Source organism: Mustelus asterias, chromosome 7 (genome assembly GCF_964213995.1).
Source record: "Mustelus asterias chromosome 7, sMusAst1.hap1.1, whole genome shotgun sequence".
NCBI lineage: Eukaryota > Metazoa > Chordata > Chondrichthyes > Carcharhiniformes > Triakidae > Mustelus > Mustelus asterias.
This window is the reverse complement of record NC_135807.1, coordinates 75184076-75201602: the sequence shown is the minus strand read 5'-3', so window position 1 is coordinate 75201602 and position 17527 is coordinate 75184076. Positions and strand designations below refer to the sequence as shown.

The following is a 17527-nucleotide window of genomic DNA, read 5'->3' as shown; positions in this document are numbered from 1 at the left end:
CAGTGTTATTGGACCTTCAAGTGTCCACACAAGTGGAGAATATTCCATCTCTCCTGTATTGCGCTTTGTAGATGGTAGACTTGGTTTGCGGAGTCAGGAGGTGAGTTACGTGTTAAATGATCCCCAGCCTCTGATTTGCTTTTGTAACCACTGTATTTATGTAGCTCATCCAATTAACTTCCTGATTAATGGTGACCCCCCCCAGGGTGCTGATATTGTGGGATTCAGTGACAATAATGCTACTTTTGGTCATTACTTGACACTTGCATGGCACAAATGTTTCTTACCACTTATGAGCCCAAGCCTGAGTGTTGTCCAAGTTTTGCTGCATGTGGGCATGAACTGGTTCAGTATCTGAGGAGTTGCAAATGGTACTGCACACTGTGCAATCATTAGTGAACATCTTCAGTCCTAATCTTAATGCTGATTGAAAGTTCAGTGAAAATACTGAAGATGATTGGGCAAATACACTCCACTGAGAAATTCCTGCAGCAATATCCTGGGGCTGAGATGATTGGTCTCCAACAATCCAAATATCCTCCTTTGTCCTAGCAACAACTCCAACCTGTGGAGAATTTTCCTGCTGATTCTCATTGACTTTTGCTTGGCCTCCTTGATGCCACACTTGGTCAAATGCTTCCTTGATGTCATCGGCAGACACGCTTAACTTGCCTGTGACATTCTCTCGTCCACGTTCAGACCAAGGCCGTAATTAAGTCAAGAACTGAGTTGCCCTGGTGGAACTCAAACTGAGCACGGTGTGCAGGTTATTGTTGCGTAAGTGTCACTTGATAACACTGTTAATGACACTTTCCATCACTTGCTGATGATTGAGTCGTCTGATGAGGCAGTAATTGGCTCAATTCGATACCCAGTCCTGCGTTTTGTGGACATGACATACTTGGGTAATTTTCCACATTACTGGGTAGATGCCGATATTGCAGCTGTACCAGAACAGCTTGACATGGGACACAGCTAGTTCTGGAGCACAATTTTTTTCAGTACTACAGGCAGGTTGTTGTCAGGATCTTTAGCCTTTGCTGTGTCCAGTGCCTTGAGCCCTTTTCTGATATCTGCCAGTACAAGATTACACTACTTAGTGCAAGTGCATATAGATATCGGATTTGTAGGAAGTTTGAGCTCTCTACTGGTGTTTATTTCTTGGTCAAACATATGGCGGCTCTACTTGAGGCTATCTTGAAGGCAACAACATAGAATCAAAAATATTTTCCAAAATGTCCTGATTGCTTGGGTGATTTGCTGCAAACTGCTCTGAAGCTACGTTTTTAGAAACACGACCAGAAATCCTTTCACCACTGTTTTATACATGTGAAGATTGAATATAAGAAGAAAATGTTACATTCCCTAATTTCAGTATTGCTCCCCTCCATTTTGTTTGAAGTACAACCTTTGCATTCAAATTCATTCTGCATTTCAGGCTGCACTATACTACTACTTTGACCAGATGTGATTGAAGCATTTTCCTTTTATTTTTGGTTTTCAATGTTCTGCTATTTTCTGCCTTCCCTGGACAAAGAGTCTAAGGTAATTATTAAAACAGAGTAGGAGAATACAATTGAAAAGCTCAAAGGCCAGTTTCATGAAGAGCAAATATCCAGGTGATTTTTCCCAAAATTGGACTGCATGCTATGATATGTGAAAACTGAACTTGTAAGAATAAGGAAGACTATACTGAAGGTAGGTGGCCTATCATGACTTTGCCTCTGAGATTTGAATAAATCAAGATCAAAAAATGTTGCATCAGTGATAATTCAATTGTGAAAAACTGAAATACTATGTGGCAATGGAAAGAACACTGCACAGTGTATAGAATAGATTGAGGATGTTCAGATATAATTAGTTTTTGCCTAGATATTTTAAAGATATTTATGAAGAAGCAAATAGATATGCACAAATGTTTTTTAAAAAATCAAAGTTACCAATGAATTCTATGAGGGATGCTACATTTTCCTTAATATGATTAATTTACCATATTTACTGTAATTGTTAAGACTTTGTCCACTATATGTAGTGCCTATGCAGAAAATCAGGTCCCTATCTTTACTTAAACTATAATTCAGTGTGAAAGCCACAAAAGTTGTGAATCATTCTAATAAGACCTGAGAACTTTCTGTCTTCATTATGCCTGTCACATAACTTGGTGTCCTGGAAGAGTAAATGAGGAACTGGGCACACCCTGCTCCATGATGTTTTATTCTTTTTTTTTGGATGGAAAATTGTGGGAGATGGATGTCTGAATTTCTGTATGGGCTCCTAAAACATATAGTAGTATGTTGATAAAACTGAAGGCAAATGTATTATTGATTCCCAGCCTTAGAACATAAGAACATAAGAAAGGGATTAAATATTGAACAGAGGACATAGAAGTCTCTTCTAAAGTTAAAGTTCACTTACTATTTTCTGTCTAGAAACTGTTGTCATAATATTTGCTGTTTTCTGTGTCTTCATTAAAGAGGTAGACAGTGGAGGTTTTGCCTAGATTACCTTTATTAGGAGTGAATAAAAGAGAGCAAGTCTACCTAGGCAGAAAGTCTTTAGGGAAAAGAGGAGCACCATTCCAGGAACCTGAGTGGCAACCCTAGGTGATGCTTTTTTGTCTTTTCTCCTTGAAGTTCACCACTATAATGATTGGCAGTGATTTCACTTTTTTTTTGTAAGAGCCTTTTATTAATGTTTAGACTGCTACTCAACGGGACCTTTTTTTCTGAGTACTTTCAGGGCAGGAAGACCAATGAGTGGCTAGTAAATTCTCTTGTTCATGCAACCTAAGACCTTATAATTTTATCTGTCTTGTACTTCTCATGTATTTATTATTCATTTATACTTTCAAAAGTGCCACATGTTTTCTTTTACAATCTAGAAAGGGACTCAAACTTTGTCATGAGTGCGTATGAAGTTTGGTTTGAAATACTTTGGCCCAGATTTTATAGTTTGAATTATGGCGAAGTTATGAGTATTCATCATTATTGAGGACTAAATAGACAGCAACAATTGCCAATTCAACATGGAAATCAGGGAGATGTTGTCAAATTATTTTCCCTTCTCCACGAGCTTCTTCTTCTTGTCGAGAAATTTAGCATGAAGGGTGTAAAGTCACAATACAGTGATCCAGTAAATGTGATCCAGTAAATGTGCCAGAAAAAGTTGGGGCTGTCCACTCAAATGTAACTGAATTTTAATGATGTGATAACTTAATTGTTTATCAGCAATCTGGAAAGGAACAACACATATTAGTGTGGAGTCTCATTTTGTAGATTTTAATAATGGTTGAAGATTTTTGTATTTTCTAAACTTTTTCTTTGTCTCATTTCTCTAATTCCATCTTCCTTTCCATCTTTATTTCACTTCCTGTACATGATTTTACATTAAATTAAATGTCCTGTTCTTTCTGGATTAGACTGCATATTTCAGTAAGCATACATCAGTCTGGTGAAGAGGCATGTTTTTGCTTCAAACAGCAACCTGTTTGTACAATTCCCAGATCCCCTATTGAGGGTGCTACACTCAGTTTCCATAAGTTGTGCAAAAGCCGCCTAAAACTCTGGACAGCTGTAAGTGTTATGGATGGTGAGCACTCTTCATTTGCTGCTGACTCACAATCTGGACCATTGTTTGGCTGACAGAGATGACAACTCTTCATTTGACCCTTACTGTAATCTATTGACTAAGGAAGAAGAAAAATCAATTTTATTGCAGTAGGTTCTATATAAAATGATGTTATAGATAAGATGTTATAGAGAAGGAGGAATATGCTGATACGGATTTTCTCCAAAGGCACTTCAGCTGCACTGATACTGAACACTTGGCTATGACAAGCCAGTGTAACTGAAGGTAATTCCATATACCAAAATGAGAATTGATGTTTTATATTGATGTCACAATATTATATTCCTGAAGGCATATGCAAGTAGAATTTAAACTCTACTACGATTCCACATTAGAAAAAATCTTCCTCTAAGCCTCATTTTCCTTAACTTGAGAGAATGTTGCAGCATGTTTTATCCACGCTTGTTTTTTCTTTGATTTAGTGCTGGCTGGCTGATTTGTTCTGAGCATTTTATATTTTGTCCTTATACAAGGTATTGCAAAAGGGATTGCAGGCAGCAGTCATGGGGAGGGTCTTGAATTTGAGGATAATGTACATGAGATTGTACAGAACATTCTACAAGAGTTGGTGACCACTGTTGTTGGAGGTAGTGTATTCATTTTCATCTATTACTTTATTTTCATGATTTTGTTGTACATATGTAAGTCCTCATGACGATTTTGTTTTTCCTTCATTTACTTTGATTCCTTTGCCTCACGAGGTTTTTTTTTTCATTTCTGCCGGTATGAGTTTAATTTGGATAGAGGAGCTATAAAGTGAAATGATTTCTTGTGTATAGATTATTTTAAAGTTTGTTTTTGCAATTAACTGTACATTTTACATCTCTAGTCAAACACAGTTTACAGGTTACAGATGACCGTTATGCGATTAGTAAAGTTGGAGCAATACAATTATTGTAATAATGCAGCAGGAAAATGGCATCTGTTCTAAGCAAATTTAAAATGTAGGGCAGACAAAGAATTAAATATCACTGATGTTACACAGAACAAAGTTTAACAACACCAGGTTAAAGTCCAACAGGTTTATTTGGTAGCAAAAGCCACACAAGCTTTCGGAGCTCCAAGCCCCTTCTTCAGGTGAGTGGGAATTCTGTTCACAAACAGGGCATATAAAGGCACAGACTTAATTTACATGAATAATGATTGGAATGCGAATACTTGCAACTAATCAAGTCTTTAAGATACAAACAACGTGAGTGGAGAGAGCATCAAGACAGGCTAAAAAGATGTGTATTGTCTCCAGACAAGACAGCCAGTGAAACTCTGCAGGTCCAGGCAGTCTGTGCCTTTATATGCCCTGTTTGTGAACCGAATTCCCACTCACCTGAAGAAGGGGCTTGGAGCTCCGAAAGCTTGTGTGGCTTTTGCTACCAAATAAACCTGTTGGACTTTAACCTGGTGGTGTTAAACTTCTTACTGTATTTACCCCAGTCCAACGCTGGCATCTCCACATCGTTACACAGAACTACCAGGTAATGTGTAGAATCATTTGGTAGAATTGAAAGCTACCAAGCTGTCATGGGGACAGAGGCAAATTACAAGGAAGACAATGTATGTGAAGTTTCAAGACAGAATTTTACAGCATAAATGTGGTACTGTGTCATATTTTCTATCATGTTTGGAGAGCTAATTGCAATCTTATGAGCCTTGGATTAGGAAAATAATCAACAATATATAATGTCTTGAAATTATTGCATATGACAACTCATCTTGATGTTTAACTTGTTGACTTCTGTTGGTTTAAATGATCTTTTTCAATACACATCTAATGCAATGATATTTATTTATCTTTTAATTTTCAAGGTGCCAATGAGAAAATTTAGATAAACCAGTAGATTAAACCTAGAACCATTTGATTTCCTTGTTTCAGTAACACACCATGAAGTGTATTTATTTATAGGAACAGGACTAGGCAATTTATCCCCTTGAGCTTGTTCCACCATTCAGTGAGATTATTACTGATCTGTGATCCAACTCCATACCCCTACCTTTTGCCCCATACTCCGTAATGCCTTCAGTTTTAAAAAAAAGTTTCCGATTTAAATTTAACAGTTGATCAAGCATCCTTTGTCATTTGCTGGAAAAAGGTCAAACCTTTTATCATCCATTTTGAGTAGAAGTGATTTCTAACTTCACTCCTGAAAGATCTGGTTCCAATTAATGTCCCTTAGTTTTCCTAACCATTCTAATCTATCAATAATTTGCCCAGAAATTTCCAGCTGTTCTCGCTGTGGGATCGCCTGGTCCCGCCAGCGGTTTCCTGGCAGCAAGTGGTGCATTCCAAGAAACCACATTGACAGCAGCGGAACCAGAAGATCCCACTGCCAATTGTTGGCCATCTAAATCTTGTCCTTTCTCTTTATCTAACCTATCTACTCCCCTTAATATCTTGACAACTTCAATCAAATCACCCCTTAAACACCTAAATTCCCAGGGACAAGAGCCTTGCTTGTGTATTCTCTACTCGTAACTTAGTCCTTGGAGCCCAGGTATCATTTTGGCAAATCTATGCTGCATTCCCTCTAAGGCCAATATACTCTTCTAACCAGGGCTTGTATTGTTGCAGTATGATTTCTATCTCCTTTTATTCTAGTCTATGCTTCCCAAGATTTGTACACCTGAGGCATCAGCCTCTCCTCTATGTTAAACACTCTTAATGCCATCTGTTTTGCATGCTCTCTCTTGCTCTTAAGATGCCCATCCAACTGCGACTCATTCTTCTTAATGCATCATTCCTTCTGACCACCTTTTCTCCATCAGTAACCACAGCAGAAATGTTTGCTTTCTTACTTCTGTGTTTCTATTGGCTTTACAGCCAAAATATTGTTAGAAAATTATGCTGCCATATTATAAAAAAACAGAGGCACTGGAGAGGGTGCAAAAGAGATTTAAAAGGATGATGCCAGAAAAACGGGTGTTCCTGTCAGAAAAGTATGAACAGGCTAGATCTTTCATTTCTTGAAGAGAAGGCTGAGGGATGACTTATTAGGTTTTATTAGAGTAAACTCAGAGAATATTTCCTAGTGTTGGGAAGACCAAAACGTCATTAATATGAACTAGCACCAAGAACTCAAATAATGCAGAAGAAACTTCTTTGGTGAGAATGTGAAACTCACTATTGAAGCAAATAGTAGAGATGCTAACAAGAGACTAGAAAAGCCCATGTCAGAGAAGGGATTAAGCCAAAAGTTAGATGAGGAAAGACAGAAGGAGACGTGAGTGGAGCTTAATTGCTGGCATACACTGTTTCTGCGTTGCATATCCAACAACGACTGGCATTCCATTGAACTTTTTAAATATTTTCTGTATTGTGCTTCTGAATGCCCAAATCTCTCTGGACCTCCACTGTTTTTAGCTTTTCACCATTTAGCAAGTACTCAATTCTATCCTTTTTAGATTCAAGGTGGATGATCTCGTGTTTGCCTTAATTAAAATCCACTTTCCTTAATTTTGCTGATTTACTTAATCTACCAATATCTCTTTATAATCTTGTGATTCCATCTACACAGTTTACAATGCTGCCTATTTTTGTGTGGTAAAATATATCAGTAAATATGGTGGTGGATAGATCATAGCTGAAATTTTACATTATAGCAAACAGTTGTATATGTGTAACTTTCAATGTGTGCTTTGATGTGCCTTTTGCTAAATTTACTAATACTGAAGAAGAATACTTATCTGCAGAAAGCGACCTCAGTCAGCAAAAATGTCAGCCAACAAGTAGGAAGCTTTTAATATCACTGAGGTTTCAAAATGCCTTCACTATATGTTCAGGTGAAACTTGTAAATTACAACTTGGCTGTAATGTGATGGCTTCACAATCAGGTTTTCCAGATAGTGCAAGTGAGACTGAAATCTCAGCACAACTTTACTTTTTGGAGCAAGGGGAAAGCGGTTTTATCCATTTGGAATTTGGGAACACTTGTAGTGAAGCTACAGCTTTCATTGACTGATGGAGAACTATTGTCGTGGCAAAGGATTTCGGTCATAATGTTTTGCCAAATAATTTGTTTGTTTTACTTTTGATCCCCCGCCCCCATTTTCTTCCTTCAAAGGAACTCTCCCTACCACGCATCTGGGAGGATGGGACGATGTGGGCTTTGGACCTCCCCACTACCATCCTCAATGCTGCTGTGATTGGCCACTAAAAAGTGCAGTTGAAGGTGGGTGAGGCAGTGCCAGTTTTTCCTACCCCTCCTTCAAAAAATATATTTTTAAAAACCAGCTGAACCTGAAACTCAATCACAGTTTTGAGTAAAGGCAGCAGCCTTCAAATCATGAAGTTGTAGTTGCTAGACTTGACTGGATTTTACTTTATTGACCATTTTTGGAAGTTGCTAGCTGCAATATTTAGAACAGCTTTAAATTGCTTCACACTATTTTAGAATGTTTGAAATCTTTTTATGTATGTCTGATTTTTTTGAAATTAAATGTACATTGTTAGTAATTTAGTACCATACGGTAATTTTGTTCAGAACTGTTCTTCCTCATAAATTCTACTGACATGCATTTCCTCAAAGTGGTGCCCAGTCTTTGAAAAGTTTTGCTTTGTGTGGTGTTTAACTGGAATATTATCTTTCAGATTCAGAAGAGAAGCCAGGTGGGAATGGTTGTTCTGAAAGTACTACTGGCACCCTCGAAGATGAAAGTGTAGCAGTCAGTGACACAGACAATGTTCATTCTAATGGAATTCCAGGGACTCCAATCTCTGTGTCATATACCCCATCTCTGACTGATGACAGATTGTCAATTTCGTCCAGTGACACTCAGGTAATGCCAAATACAAAATTAGATTAACCCCTTTTCATAGACCTTTTTAAAATTGATATTTTGGGATAACTGTTGATTGGGTATTAGAATATCAACTTTAAACAAATGCTAGAAAGTAGATTTTATGATTTCATAAAATCACTGTCATCCAGGCGACTATTTGTAGTCTAGTTTTCCAGTACCTAAACTCATTCACTTCTGCATTTAGAATTCATAGTTGTCACAAATCATTAACCAGTTGAGATATTATAATGTTATATGTTAACTGTATAACTTCCTATTTTAAAAGATGTTTGATTTACTGTTTTGACAAGTCAGAGATTTATCAAGTATTACTTCTGGGTGCTTGGAGCAATGTCTTCTATCAATGACTTCTTACAGATGGAGCACAGAATGAGTTATTAAACCTGAATTTGTATGTATTGAAATAAAATATCTGCTTCCTCTCTTTATCCTGTATTACTATCCAGATCGGGACTATTAACATGTAAATAGAAATCTGAACATCTTGTTTTAACCAATAGAACTACAGCACAAGATTTGGCTTTTAAAAACAACATAAACTTCATTGTATATAAACTAATTAAACAAAACAAATCACATAATAATAATATGGTTTCTTGAAGTTATTTACTTGCATAAGGGGCCACCCATAAGTATGGCACTATCCTCTGGAGATTTGGAGTTTGAATTTGGTTTTTGGAGCAAGCAAGGCATGGATATGGGTTTGCCTGGTCCACTCTAAGTATTAGCTTTGTAATTTTAAGGATGGAGTTAAAAAATTTTAAAAAGAGAGAACTCTCAATTACCATCTCTGAACTGGATGCCTGAGTCCCTTCTAGTTATTTTCCAGTACTTCCAAGCTAAACTGCTTGTTGCTTTCTTTGGCACAAGACTTTGTGGAGATGACTGTAGTCACTAGTCCACTAGTTTCAAGCAAAGCAATCTTCATGTTCTGTTCCCTCAAATTCAAATTGAGATTAAGCCTCACCCACACTCCACACAGTGAATGGGTTTTTTTTTTACTCTGCTTCCAGTGTTGGTCTATCTAACTATCATTTACTTTGGCTATCTTCTTTCATTGAGCTGCAAACCACACAAAGTCTAAACTGCAGCAAACCTTTTCAATAAACATCTTGATAAGTTGAAACCAGAGAACCTTTCTTTTAAGGTCCAATATTTTAAATACGTTGCTTTTCCAGATGTTCCCATGTAAGGAAACATGGCCCCAACCTTTTTAAATGTAATTGTTTCAAAGCTTGCTTTAATTGCATCTCACCTATTTTCACAGATAAACTTTAACTCTTAAAGCTAAAAAAAATTCCAAAATATATGAAACGTGAACTAAATGTTCGCAAAATTTGGAATAGCCAATGTGTGTTGTAGTTTATAAATTGTCAAAATTAATGAGTCAGAATGCTGCATCCATTTAAGTAACATTTAATTGTGACTACCATTTTTAGAGTATTGACTTTGAATAGAATACAAGGCTGCTCTGCTTGTTGAAGGCTAGTGCTAGACACATTGGCTAGATTTTCTGGTCAGCGGCACTGCCACTGCCTACAGAGTTTTCTCTGACCAGATGATATTACCTGTTTTCAGCTGTATCTCCTGATTCCAACTGAAGCAGAAATGGGCAGCACAGTCTCTCCGGCTGGTGGTGGTGGGTAGTCAAGTGGTGGGGGTGCAGTGGGTCTGGTCAGTGGAAGAGGGATAGGGTTAGTAGTGTGGCCTGAGAAGAGATTTTTTTGGGTCAGTAGATAGTCAGGTAGGAGGAGTGGTTGACTGGTTGGGAGTGGGTAGATAGACGGTCAGAGGTGTGGTGATTAGTGGGTTGGGTGGGGGATGATTGGGAGGGTTGTGATGCTCCGTTGAGTTACACAACAGTTAGACCAGGTATTAAGCAGCCTAACATTTCCAGGCTAAGTATGCTGTCCTACTTCTCTGGCCCAAGTCTCCACCCTGAACAGAATCAGAGATGGTTATGGAGGGTCCCAAGCCATGCAAATCAGTCCCTCTGAAGTTAAATTTACGGACAGTTTCCACTTGTGTCTCTGTGCCAAGCTTCCACAGGGTCCTGAAGTACATATCCTAATGTATATCCCATCTCTGACAAAACTGGAAGAATTCTTCAGATGTAATTGAAAATTAAAAACAAGCACTTGCAACAAATTCTTTAAACAGGAGTTGTATAGAATCTATAGCATCTGGCATTGGGCCATAACATCTCGGCTCCCCAGTGAGGGACGGTGGGAGAGACCGATGGGGAATCCCTCTTGGAAATTCCCACACAAGCGTTTATCCAGCATTTATCCAGAACTGCTAAGTTGCACTGGAAAATTACACTGCGCTGGGAACCATTTGACAAAGCAATTGAAATCGCTAACTTTTTAGGTAGTTCATAGTTACTCTTGAATGAGTTAGAAAGAAAAAAAAGCCCCCGCCCCCTCTGTGCCCAGATCTCTGCCCCACCTGGATTTCTGCCCCGCCCCCACCCCTGTCCAAATCCCTGCTCCGCCTGCCATCCTGTGCCTGGATTTCTGCCCTGTGCTGCCTGTGCCCAAAGCATTTATGCCCATCACAGTTTTTCTGAAGATATATTTGAACAAAGAATGAATCACTAACTACATCAGATTGGTTGCATTTGAAAATGGGCAATATTTGGGGCCTTGAACAACTTGGAATAAGTAGATGTGAATTAAACAACTTGCTCATTTACACATATTGACATTCACTGGGTCATTAATCCATGTGTCATGCAGTACAAGTTGCTGTTGTTGCATGAACTTCATAACAGCTACTTGTAGCCACAGCACCAGTGTATTCAGAAACTGCCTTTACATCAATTGATGTCTTTTTTTCTCTTTAAAATTATTTTGATCCCAAATGAAAGGAAAGAAGCCAATGGTGCAATATGTTGATTAAAATGCTTCTTTTGTATCACAGCAGGATCTTTGTGGGCATGTACAATAATGACACCCACTAATAGTGGATGTTGTGATTTATTTTTAAAATAGACATCTTGCGAAACTTTTGTACAGAAAGTATTCCTCAAATCCTTCTTCTCAAGACATATAATAACTTCATGTAATTATGAAGCTGTGAAGCGAAAAAGACTTAGAAAATAAATACTAAAATATTGTAATGGTTTTGCTTCATTTGTAGGAATGTGGAATGACCCCAGGAGGTTCTTCCAGTGCTAAGTTCTCTCATATTCTGCAGAAGGATGCTTTTCTGGTCTTTAGATCATTATGCAAACTTTCTATGAAGCCACTTTCTGATGGTCCTCCAGATCCAAAGTAAGTTAGGTTCACGAAGGTACTATTAAAGAATGTACCATTTGGAAGTAAAAACAATTTAAATATATTTGTTAAGTAATTTCTAACAATGTTATTTAGTTTGCGTGTATATTTCCCAGTTGGTTACTTGTATTGCATTTTAGATCAGAAAATAATGATTTTCACAAATATAGAGAATTAATGCAAGAGATTCACCAACTCTTCTTAGCAGAAACAAAATGGGTGCTGGTGTGCAGGTATAGTATGCTTTATATTATACTGATTACAATATAATCCAAAAAAAGCTGAAAACGATGAGGACACAATGGTTGGGCAAGAATGAGGAAATTACAGAAAATAATGGGATAAAGCACTGAAAAATCCCCGGATCTGATGACCTGCATTCTAGGATTTCAAAAGAGATTGCTGTATAAATATTAAATGTGTTGCTTTTGACTTTTCAGAATTCCTTGGATCCTTTCCCTGGTATTCGAATGTAGCATACATAACCCCAGTCTTTAAGAATGGAGGAAGAGAGAAAGTGGAGAGCTATATACTAATTAGCCTAGCATCAGTAGTTGACAAAATGCTGGAATCTTATTATTAGGGACATGGTGAAAGGGCACTTTGAACATCAGGATATGATTCAGCAAATTAATTGCAGATTTATGAAAGAGAAATTGTGTCTGAGAAATCTGTTAGTGATTTTTGAATACATATCTAGTCGGATAGATAATGAAGGACCAGCAGATGTCATGTATTTTGATTTTTGAAAAGAATTCTGTAAGGTTATCACAAAATTCGCTCTCATGAAATTGAGGGTAATATATTGGGCACAGATTGAGAAATGGTTAATGGACAGAAATCAACAAGTAGGAATAAACAAAACATTTTTAGCTTGTCAGTCTATAACAAATGAAGCAATGCTGTGATCAGTACGTGTAATTTATACTATTTACTTAGATGAGAGGACTGAGTGTAATGTTCCCCTGGTTTCACGAAGGTAGGAAGGTAAGCAGTGAGGAGAACACAAGCACAGAAGGAAACAGACAGATTGAGGTGAATGGGCGAGAACATGGCAGATGGAATACATTTGATTTGATATATATTTGTCATATGTATTGGGATACAGTAAAAAGTATTGTTTCTTGCGTGCGATACAGACAAAACATACTGTTCGTAGAGTACGTAGGGGAGAAGGAAAGGATAGGGTGCAGAATATAGTGTTGCAGTTCCAGATAGGGTGAAGAGAAAGATCAGCTTAATATATGATGGGACCATTCAAAACTCTGATGGCAGCAGGGAAGAAGCTGTTCTTGAGTCAGTTGGTACATTTTCCAGACTTCTTTCTCTTTCTCTCAACGAAAGAAGGTGGAAGGGAGTATGCTCGGGGTGTGTGGGGTCCTTGATTATGCTGACTGTTTATCCAAGGCAGTGGAAGCATAGACTGAGTCAATGAATGGGAGTCTGGTCTGTGAGATGCACCAGGCTACGTTCACAACCCTTTGTAGTTCGTTGCGGTCAAAGTAAAGTAAAAAAGTAAAGGTTATTTATTGGACACAAGTAAGGCTTACATTAACACTGCAATAAAATTACTGTGAAATTCCCCTAGTCACCACACTCCGGCGTCTGTTTGGGTCAATGCACCTAACCAGCGCTTCTTTCAGACTGTGGGAGGAAACTGGAGCACCCGGAGGAAACCCACACAGACACGGGGAGAAAGTGCAAACTCCAGACAGGCAATGAACCAAGCCGGGAATCGAACTCGGGTCTCTGGTGCTGTGAGGCAGCAGTGCTAGCCGCTGTGAGGCAGCAGTGCCGGCCACTGTGCCGCCCCCAATGGTCAGAGCAGGAGCCATACCAAGCTGTGATTCACCCAGAAAGGGTGCTTTCTTTAGTACATCTGTACAAATTGGTAAGAGTTGTAGTGGACATGTCGAATTCCCTTAAGCTTCTGAGAAAGTAGAGGTGCTGGTGGGCTTTATTTACTATAGCATTGTGTGGAGGGGCCAGGACAGATTGTTGGTGATCTGAACACCTAAAAATTTGAAGCTTTCGACCATTTCCACTTCATCCCCAGGGGCATGTTGTCCACTGCGTTTCCTGAAGTCAATGACTATCTTCTTCCTTTCACTGACATTGAGGGGAGATTATTGTCATTGCACCATTTCACCAGATTCTCTATCTCTTTCCTGTACTCCATTTCGCCCTTGTTTGAGATCAGACCTACTGCTGTGGTGTCATCGGCAAACTTGAAAATAGAGTTGGAATGGAATTTGGCCACACAGTCAGAGCTGGCAGTCTCCCTCACCGCCCGCGATCCGAGCCGTCATTCTCTTTTCTCTTTTCTCGCTCATAGAATCCCTGCAGTGTAGAAGGAGGCCATTTGGCTCATCAAGCCTGCCTCGACAACAATCCTACCCTGGCCCTCTCCCCATGACCCTACATATTTATCCTGTTAATCCCCCTGACATTAAGGAGCAATTTAGCATGGCCAATGCACTTAACCCGCACATCTTTGGACTATGGGAGGAAACCGGAGCATCTGGAGGAAACCCACGCAGCCACAGGGAGAACTTGCAAACTCCACTCAGACAGTCACCCCAAGGCCGAATCGAACCTGGGTCCCTAGCACTGAGGCAGCAGTGCCAGCCACTGTTCCACAAGGCTCTATCTCTCGCTACCCCCCCCCCCCCCTCCCGCACCCCCCAACGGCCATCACTGGCATCCCCCAGCTCCGACATCAACTCCTGCCTACCTCCGCAAATAAATGAGATCCTCCCCCTCCCACATAAAGCTTCCACTAGGGTCTGCCCCCTGGTACGAGATGGCACTGCCAAGTTGGCATGGGAATTGTGTCAATGTGGCAGTGTCAACCTGAGCCAGGGGGCATTGTCAGGCCACTGCCTGGCCATGTCCCTCTCCCCTGGGGGCTATCCTCATTTTCATGCTCCCAGGGAGATCTCACGACTGGTTCACGTCTGGGCGTCAGTGAGGGGTCCATATCGGTCTTGGGTGGTGCGAGTGTATTTAATTATACTAAAATTATATTCAAATGTATTGAAATCAGATTCCTGATTACATTGCTACCGGCGAGATTCGCTATTCCCAGGTTATGCTGATCTCGAGCCCTTGTCGTCATTCCGTGGACAGAGTGGGCTCAAGATCCCAGAGTGCATGGTGAGAGACTGGGAAATGTTTGTATTTGGAGGGACCTGGATCTCATTGTACATGAATCAAAAGTTAACATGAATGAACTGCAAGTGATTCAGAATTCAAATGTTAGTTTTTGTTACAAAGGGCTTGGAATGTAAGTGCAGAAGTCTTATTACAAATATGCAGGATCTTGATGAGGCTGCACCTTGAGTAATATGTGCACATTTGGTCTCCTGAACTGAGGAAGGACTTGCCCTCAAGATAGTGCAATGAAGATTCACTGGACAGTTTCCTCACAAGAAAGGATTGTCCTTGAGGAAAGAGCATGTAGATATCAGCTATATTCCCTAAAATTTAGAAAATTGAGGGGTAACCTATTTGAAACATATAAAATCCTTAACGAGCTTGAAAAAATGTTACCTCTGGCTGGGTAATCTGGAATGAGGATGACCTCAACCGGGATCTTGGGTTCATGTCACACTACCTGTAACTCCCACAACTTGCCTGGACTTGCAAAGTCTCACTGGCTGTCCTGTCTGGAGACCATACACATCTCTTTAACCTGTGCTAATGCTCTCTCCATTCACATTGTCTGTACCTTTAAGACTTGATTAGCTGTAAAGACTTGCATTCCAATCATTATTCATTATTCTGTAAATTGAGTTTGTGTCTTTATATACCCTGTTTGTGAACAGAACTCCCACTCACCTGACGAAGGAGCAGCACTCCGAAAGCCAGTGGCGTTTGCTACCAAATAAACCTGTTGGACTTTAACCTGGTGTTGTTAGACTCCTTACTGTGGTAATCTGGAACACAGGGTTATAGTCTTAGAATCAGGGGTCGGCCATTTCGGACTGAGATGAGAAATTTCTCCACTCAAAAGGATTGTGTATCTTTGGAATTCTCTACCCCCAGAGAGCTATGGATTCTTACTTGTTCTGTATATTGAAGAGAGAGGAGAATAGCATTTTGGGCACTAAGGAAGTTGATGAATATGTGGATAGCGCACGAAGGTGGAGTTGTGAAAGAAAATCAGCCCTGATCTTATTGAAAGGTGGAGCTGACTCCATCAAAAGTCCTACTCCTGCTCATTTTCTTATGTTCTCAAATAATGTTTATTTTGTGAAACGTGATTTATATTATGCAGGTTATGAATGTATATTCAGAAATACATATGCCATTTTTCTTGAACTAAAATGACATTCTAATCATAATCTGCATGCATATACAAGTCCTTTGTACATGATTAGACTTAAACACTATGGCAAATTCATTTCAAAGCTCTTCATTGTTCTACTATTATCAATTGGCAGTATTAACTCTACAGATCTTTAGAAAATTGATTTTCTAAAAAATTTCATAAGGTCCATGAAATTATGGTAGAATTAGAAAACAATGTTCCTTATGGATATAATTACAAGGTATTGTGTGTTGAGGGTTAGAACAGCAAGGCTCATGCAAACCCAGCAAAATGCCAGATAATTGCAAAATGTTCTTGTCAAAGTTGAAGTAGCTTGGACTGCCTCTGGCCATGTAGACTTTAGTGTGTATGTGCTTCAGAAAGATGAACTAAGTTGATGGCTGCATTGCATAATTACTCTGTATGTTGACGCTATGTATCATGCTGAGCGTTAAGTAAATGATTAATGTGCCTTTTATTACTGAATTAGTGTTGGGAATGAATGGCTGCTCACAAATGAATAAACCTGTTAAAGTTTATTTATTAGTCACAATTAAGGCTTACGTTAACACTGCAATGAAGTTACTGTGAAAATCCCCTAGTCGCCACAGTCCGGCCCATGTTCGGTTGCACTGACGGAGAATTTAGCATGGCCAATGCACCTAACTAGCACGTCTTTTGGACTGTGGGAGGAAACCGGAGCACCCGGAGGAAACCCACGCAGACACAGGGAGAATGTGCAAAGTCCACACAGACAGTAACACCTATTTCCTGGATTCATCAGTGTAAATAAATCAAATTATTGTTTAAAGGGAAACAAATTAATGCAAGCTAAGTTTAATTTAGCTCTGCAGCTCTGGGTGAATGTATTGCTGAGCTAAATCTTATTTAGGTTAATTTACTTTAATCATTTAGACCTCTTTCAAATTGCAAAAGTACTTCCTTCGCTCTTGATCGAGGCAAGTGTTGCATAATTTCGGCAAGGATGTGCAGATAATGTTTTGTGCTTTGTTTCTCCAATGTTCTTGATTTTAATCTATCAACTAAAGCCAAACTTAATTGCTGCAATACAAAATAGCTGAATATTCACAAAATGGCTCCAACCAGTTGAGAGTTTCCCCCAACTGACTTGAATTACGCAAGGATAGGCTTCGTAGCTCTTGTCAAGTTTTATTTTTTTTAAACCGCTTTATAACCAGTTATGCAGACTGGTTTGGTTTTGTTTACTCACTATTGTAGTTCAGTGCATCTGTAGATAGCCAAGTGTGTATTGTAGGAATCTTGGAAATTTTGAATGTTTTCATGTAATTAATCACTATTGAAATAAATGGATGATTGTCATTGTGTATTTTGGTACAAATGTAGACATTTTTTGGATTTCTACTCATCCTTTGCAAAAGTGATTTTGATTGAGCTAAATAACCCATAAAAGCAGTTCATTTTATATAAAGTGACAAATTTTGCTGTGAGCTGTGGAATTGCACTTGTATATTGACTTTCTGTGGGGTTTCGCAGG

General features: G+C 39.1%; 1 protein-coding gene across 6 annotated transcripts in view; it reads left to right on the top strand.

Annotated features, from left to right (window-relative positions):
- Window positions 1–17527, top strand: part of arfgef1 (ADP-ribosylation factor guanine nucleotide-exchange factor 1 (brefeldin A-inhibited)) — a 226935-nt gene that overhangs the window by 97129 nt on the left and 112279 nt on the right. For 3 of the 6 annotated variants that reach the window (XR_013498335.1, XM_078216286.1, XM_078216285.1), the window contains 4 exons: window positions 4101–4214; window positions 7683–7790; window positions 8210–8397; window positions 11563–11696. Coding sequence is in view for 5 of the 6 variants with exons in the window: in XM_078216286.1 (XP_078072412.1) it covers window positions 4101–4214; window positions 7683–7790; window positions 8210–8397; window positions 11563–11696 (544 nt within the window). In the remaining variant the exon portion in view is untranslated. The remainder of the gene's footprint in view (window positions 1–4100; window positions 4215–7682; window positions 7791–8209; window positions 8398–11562; window positions 11697–17527) is intronic. The other 3 variants (XM_078216289.1, XM_078216287.1, XM_078216288.1) reach the window with 2 other exon arrangements.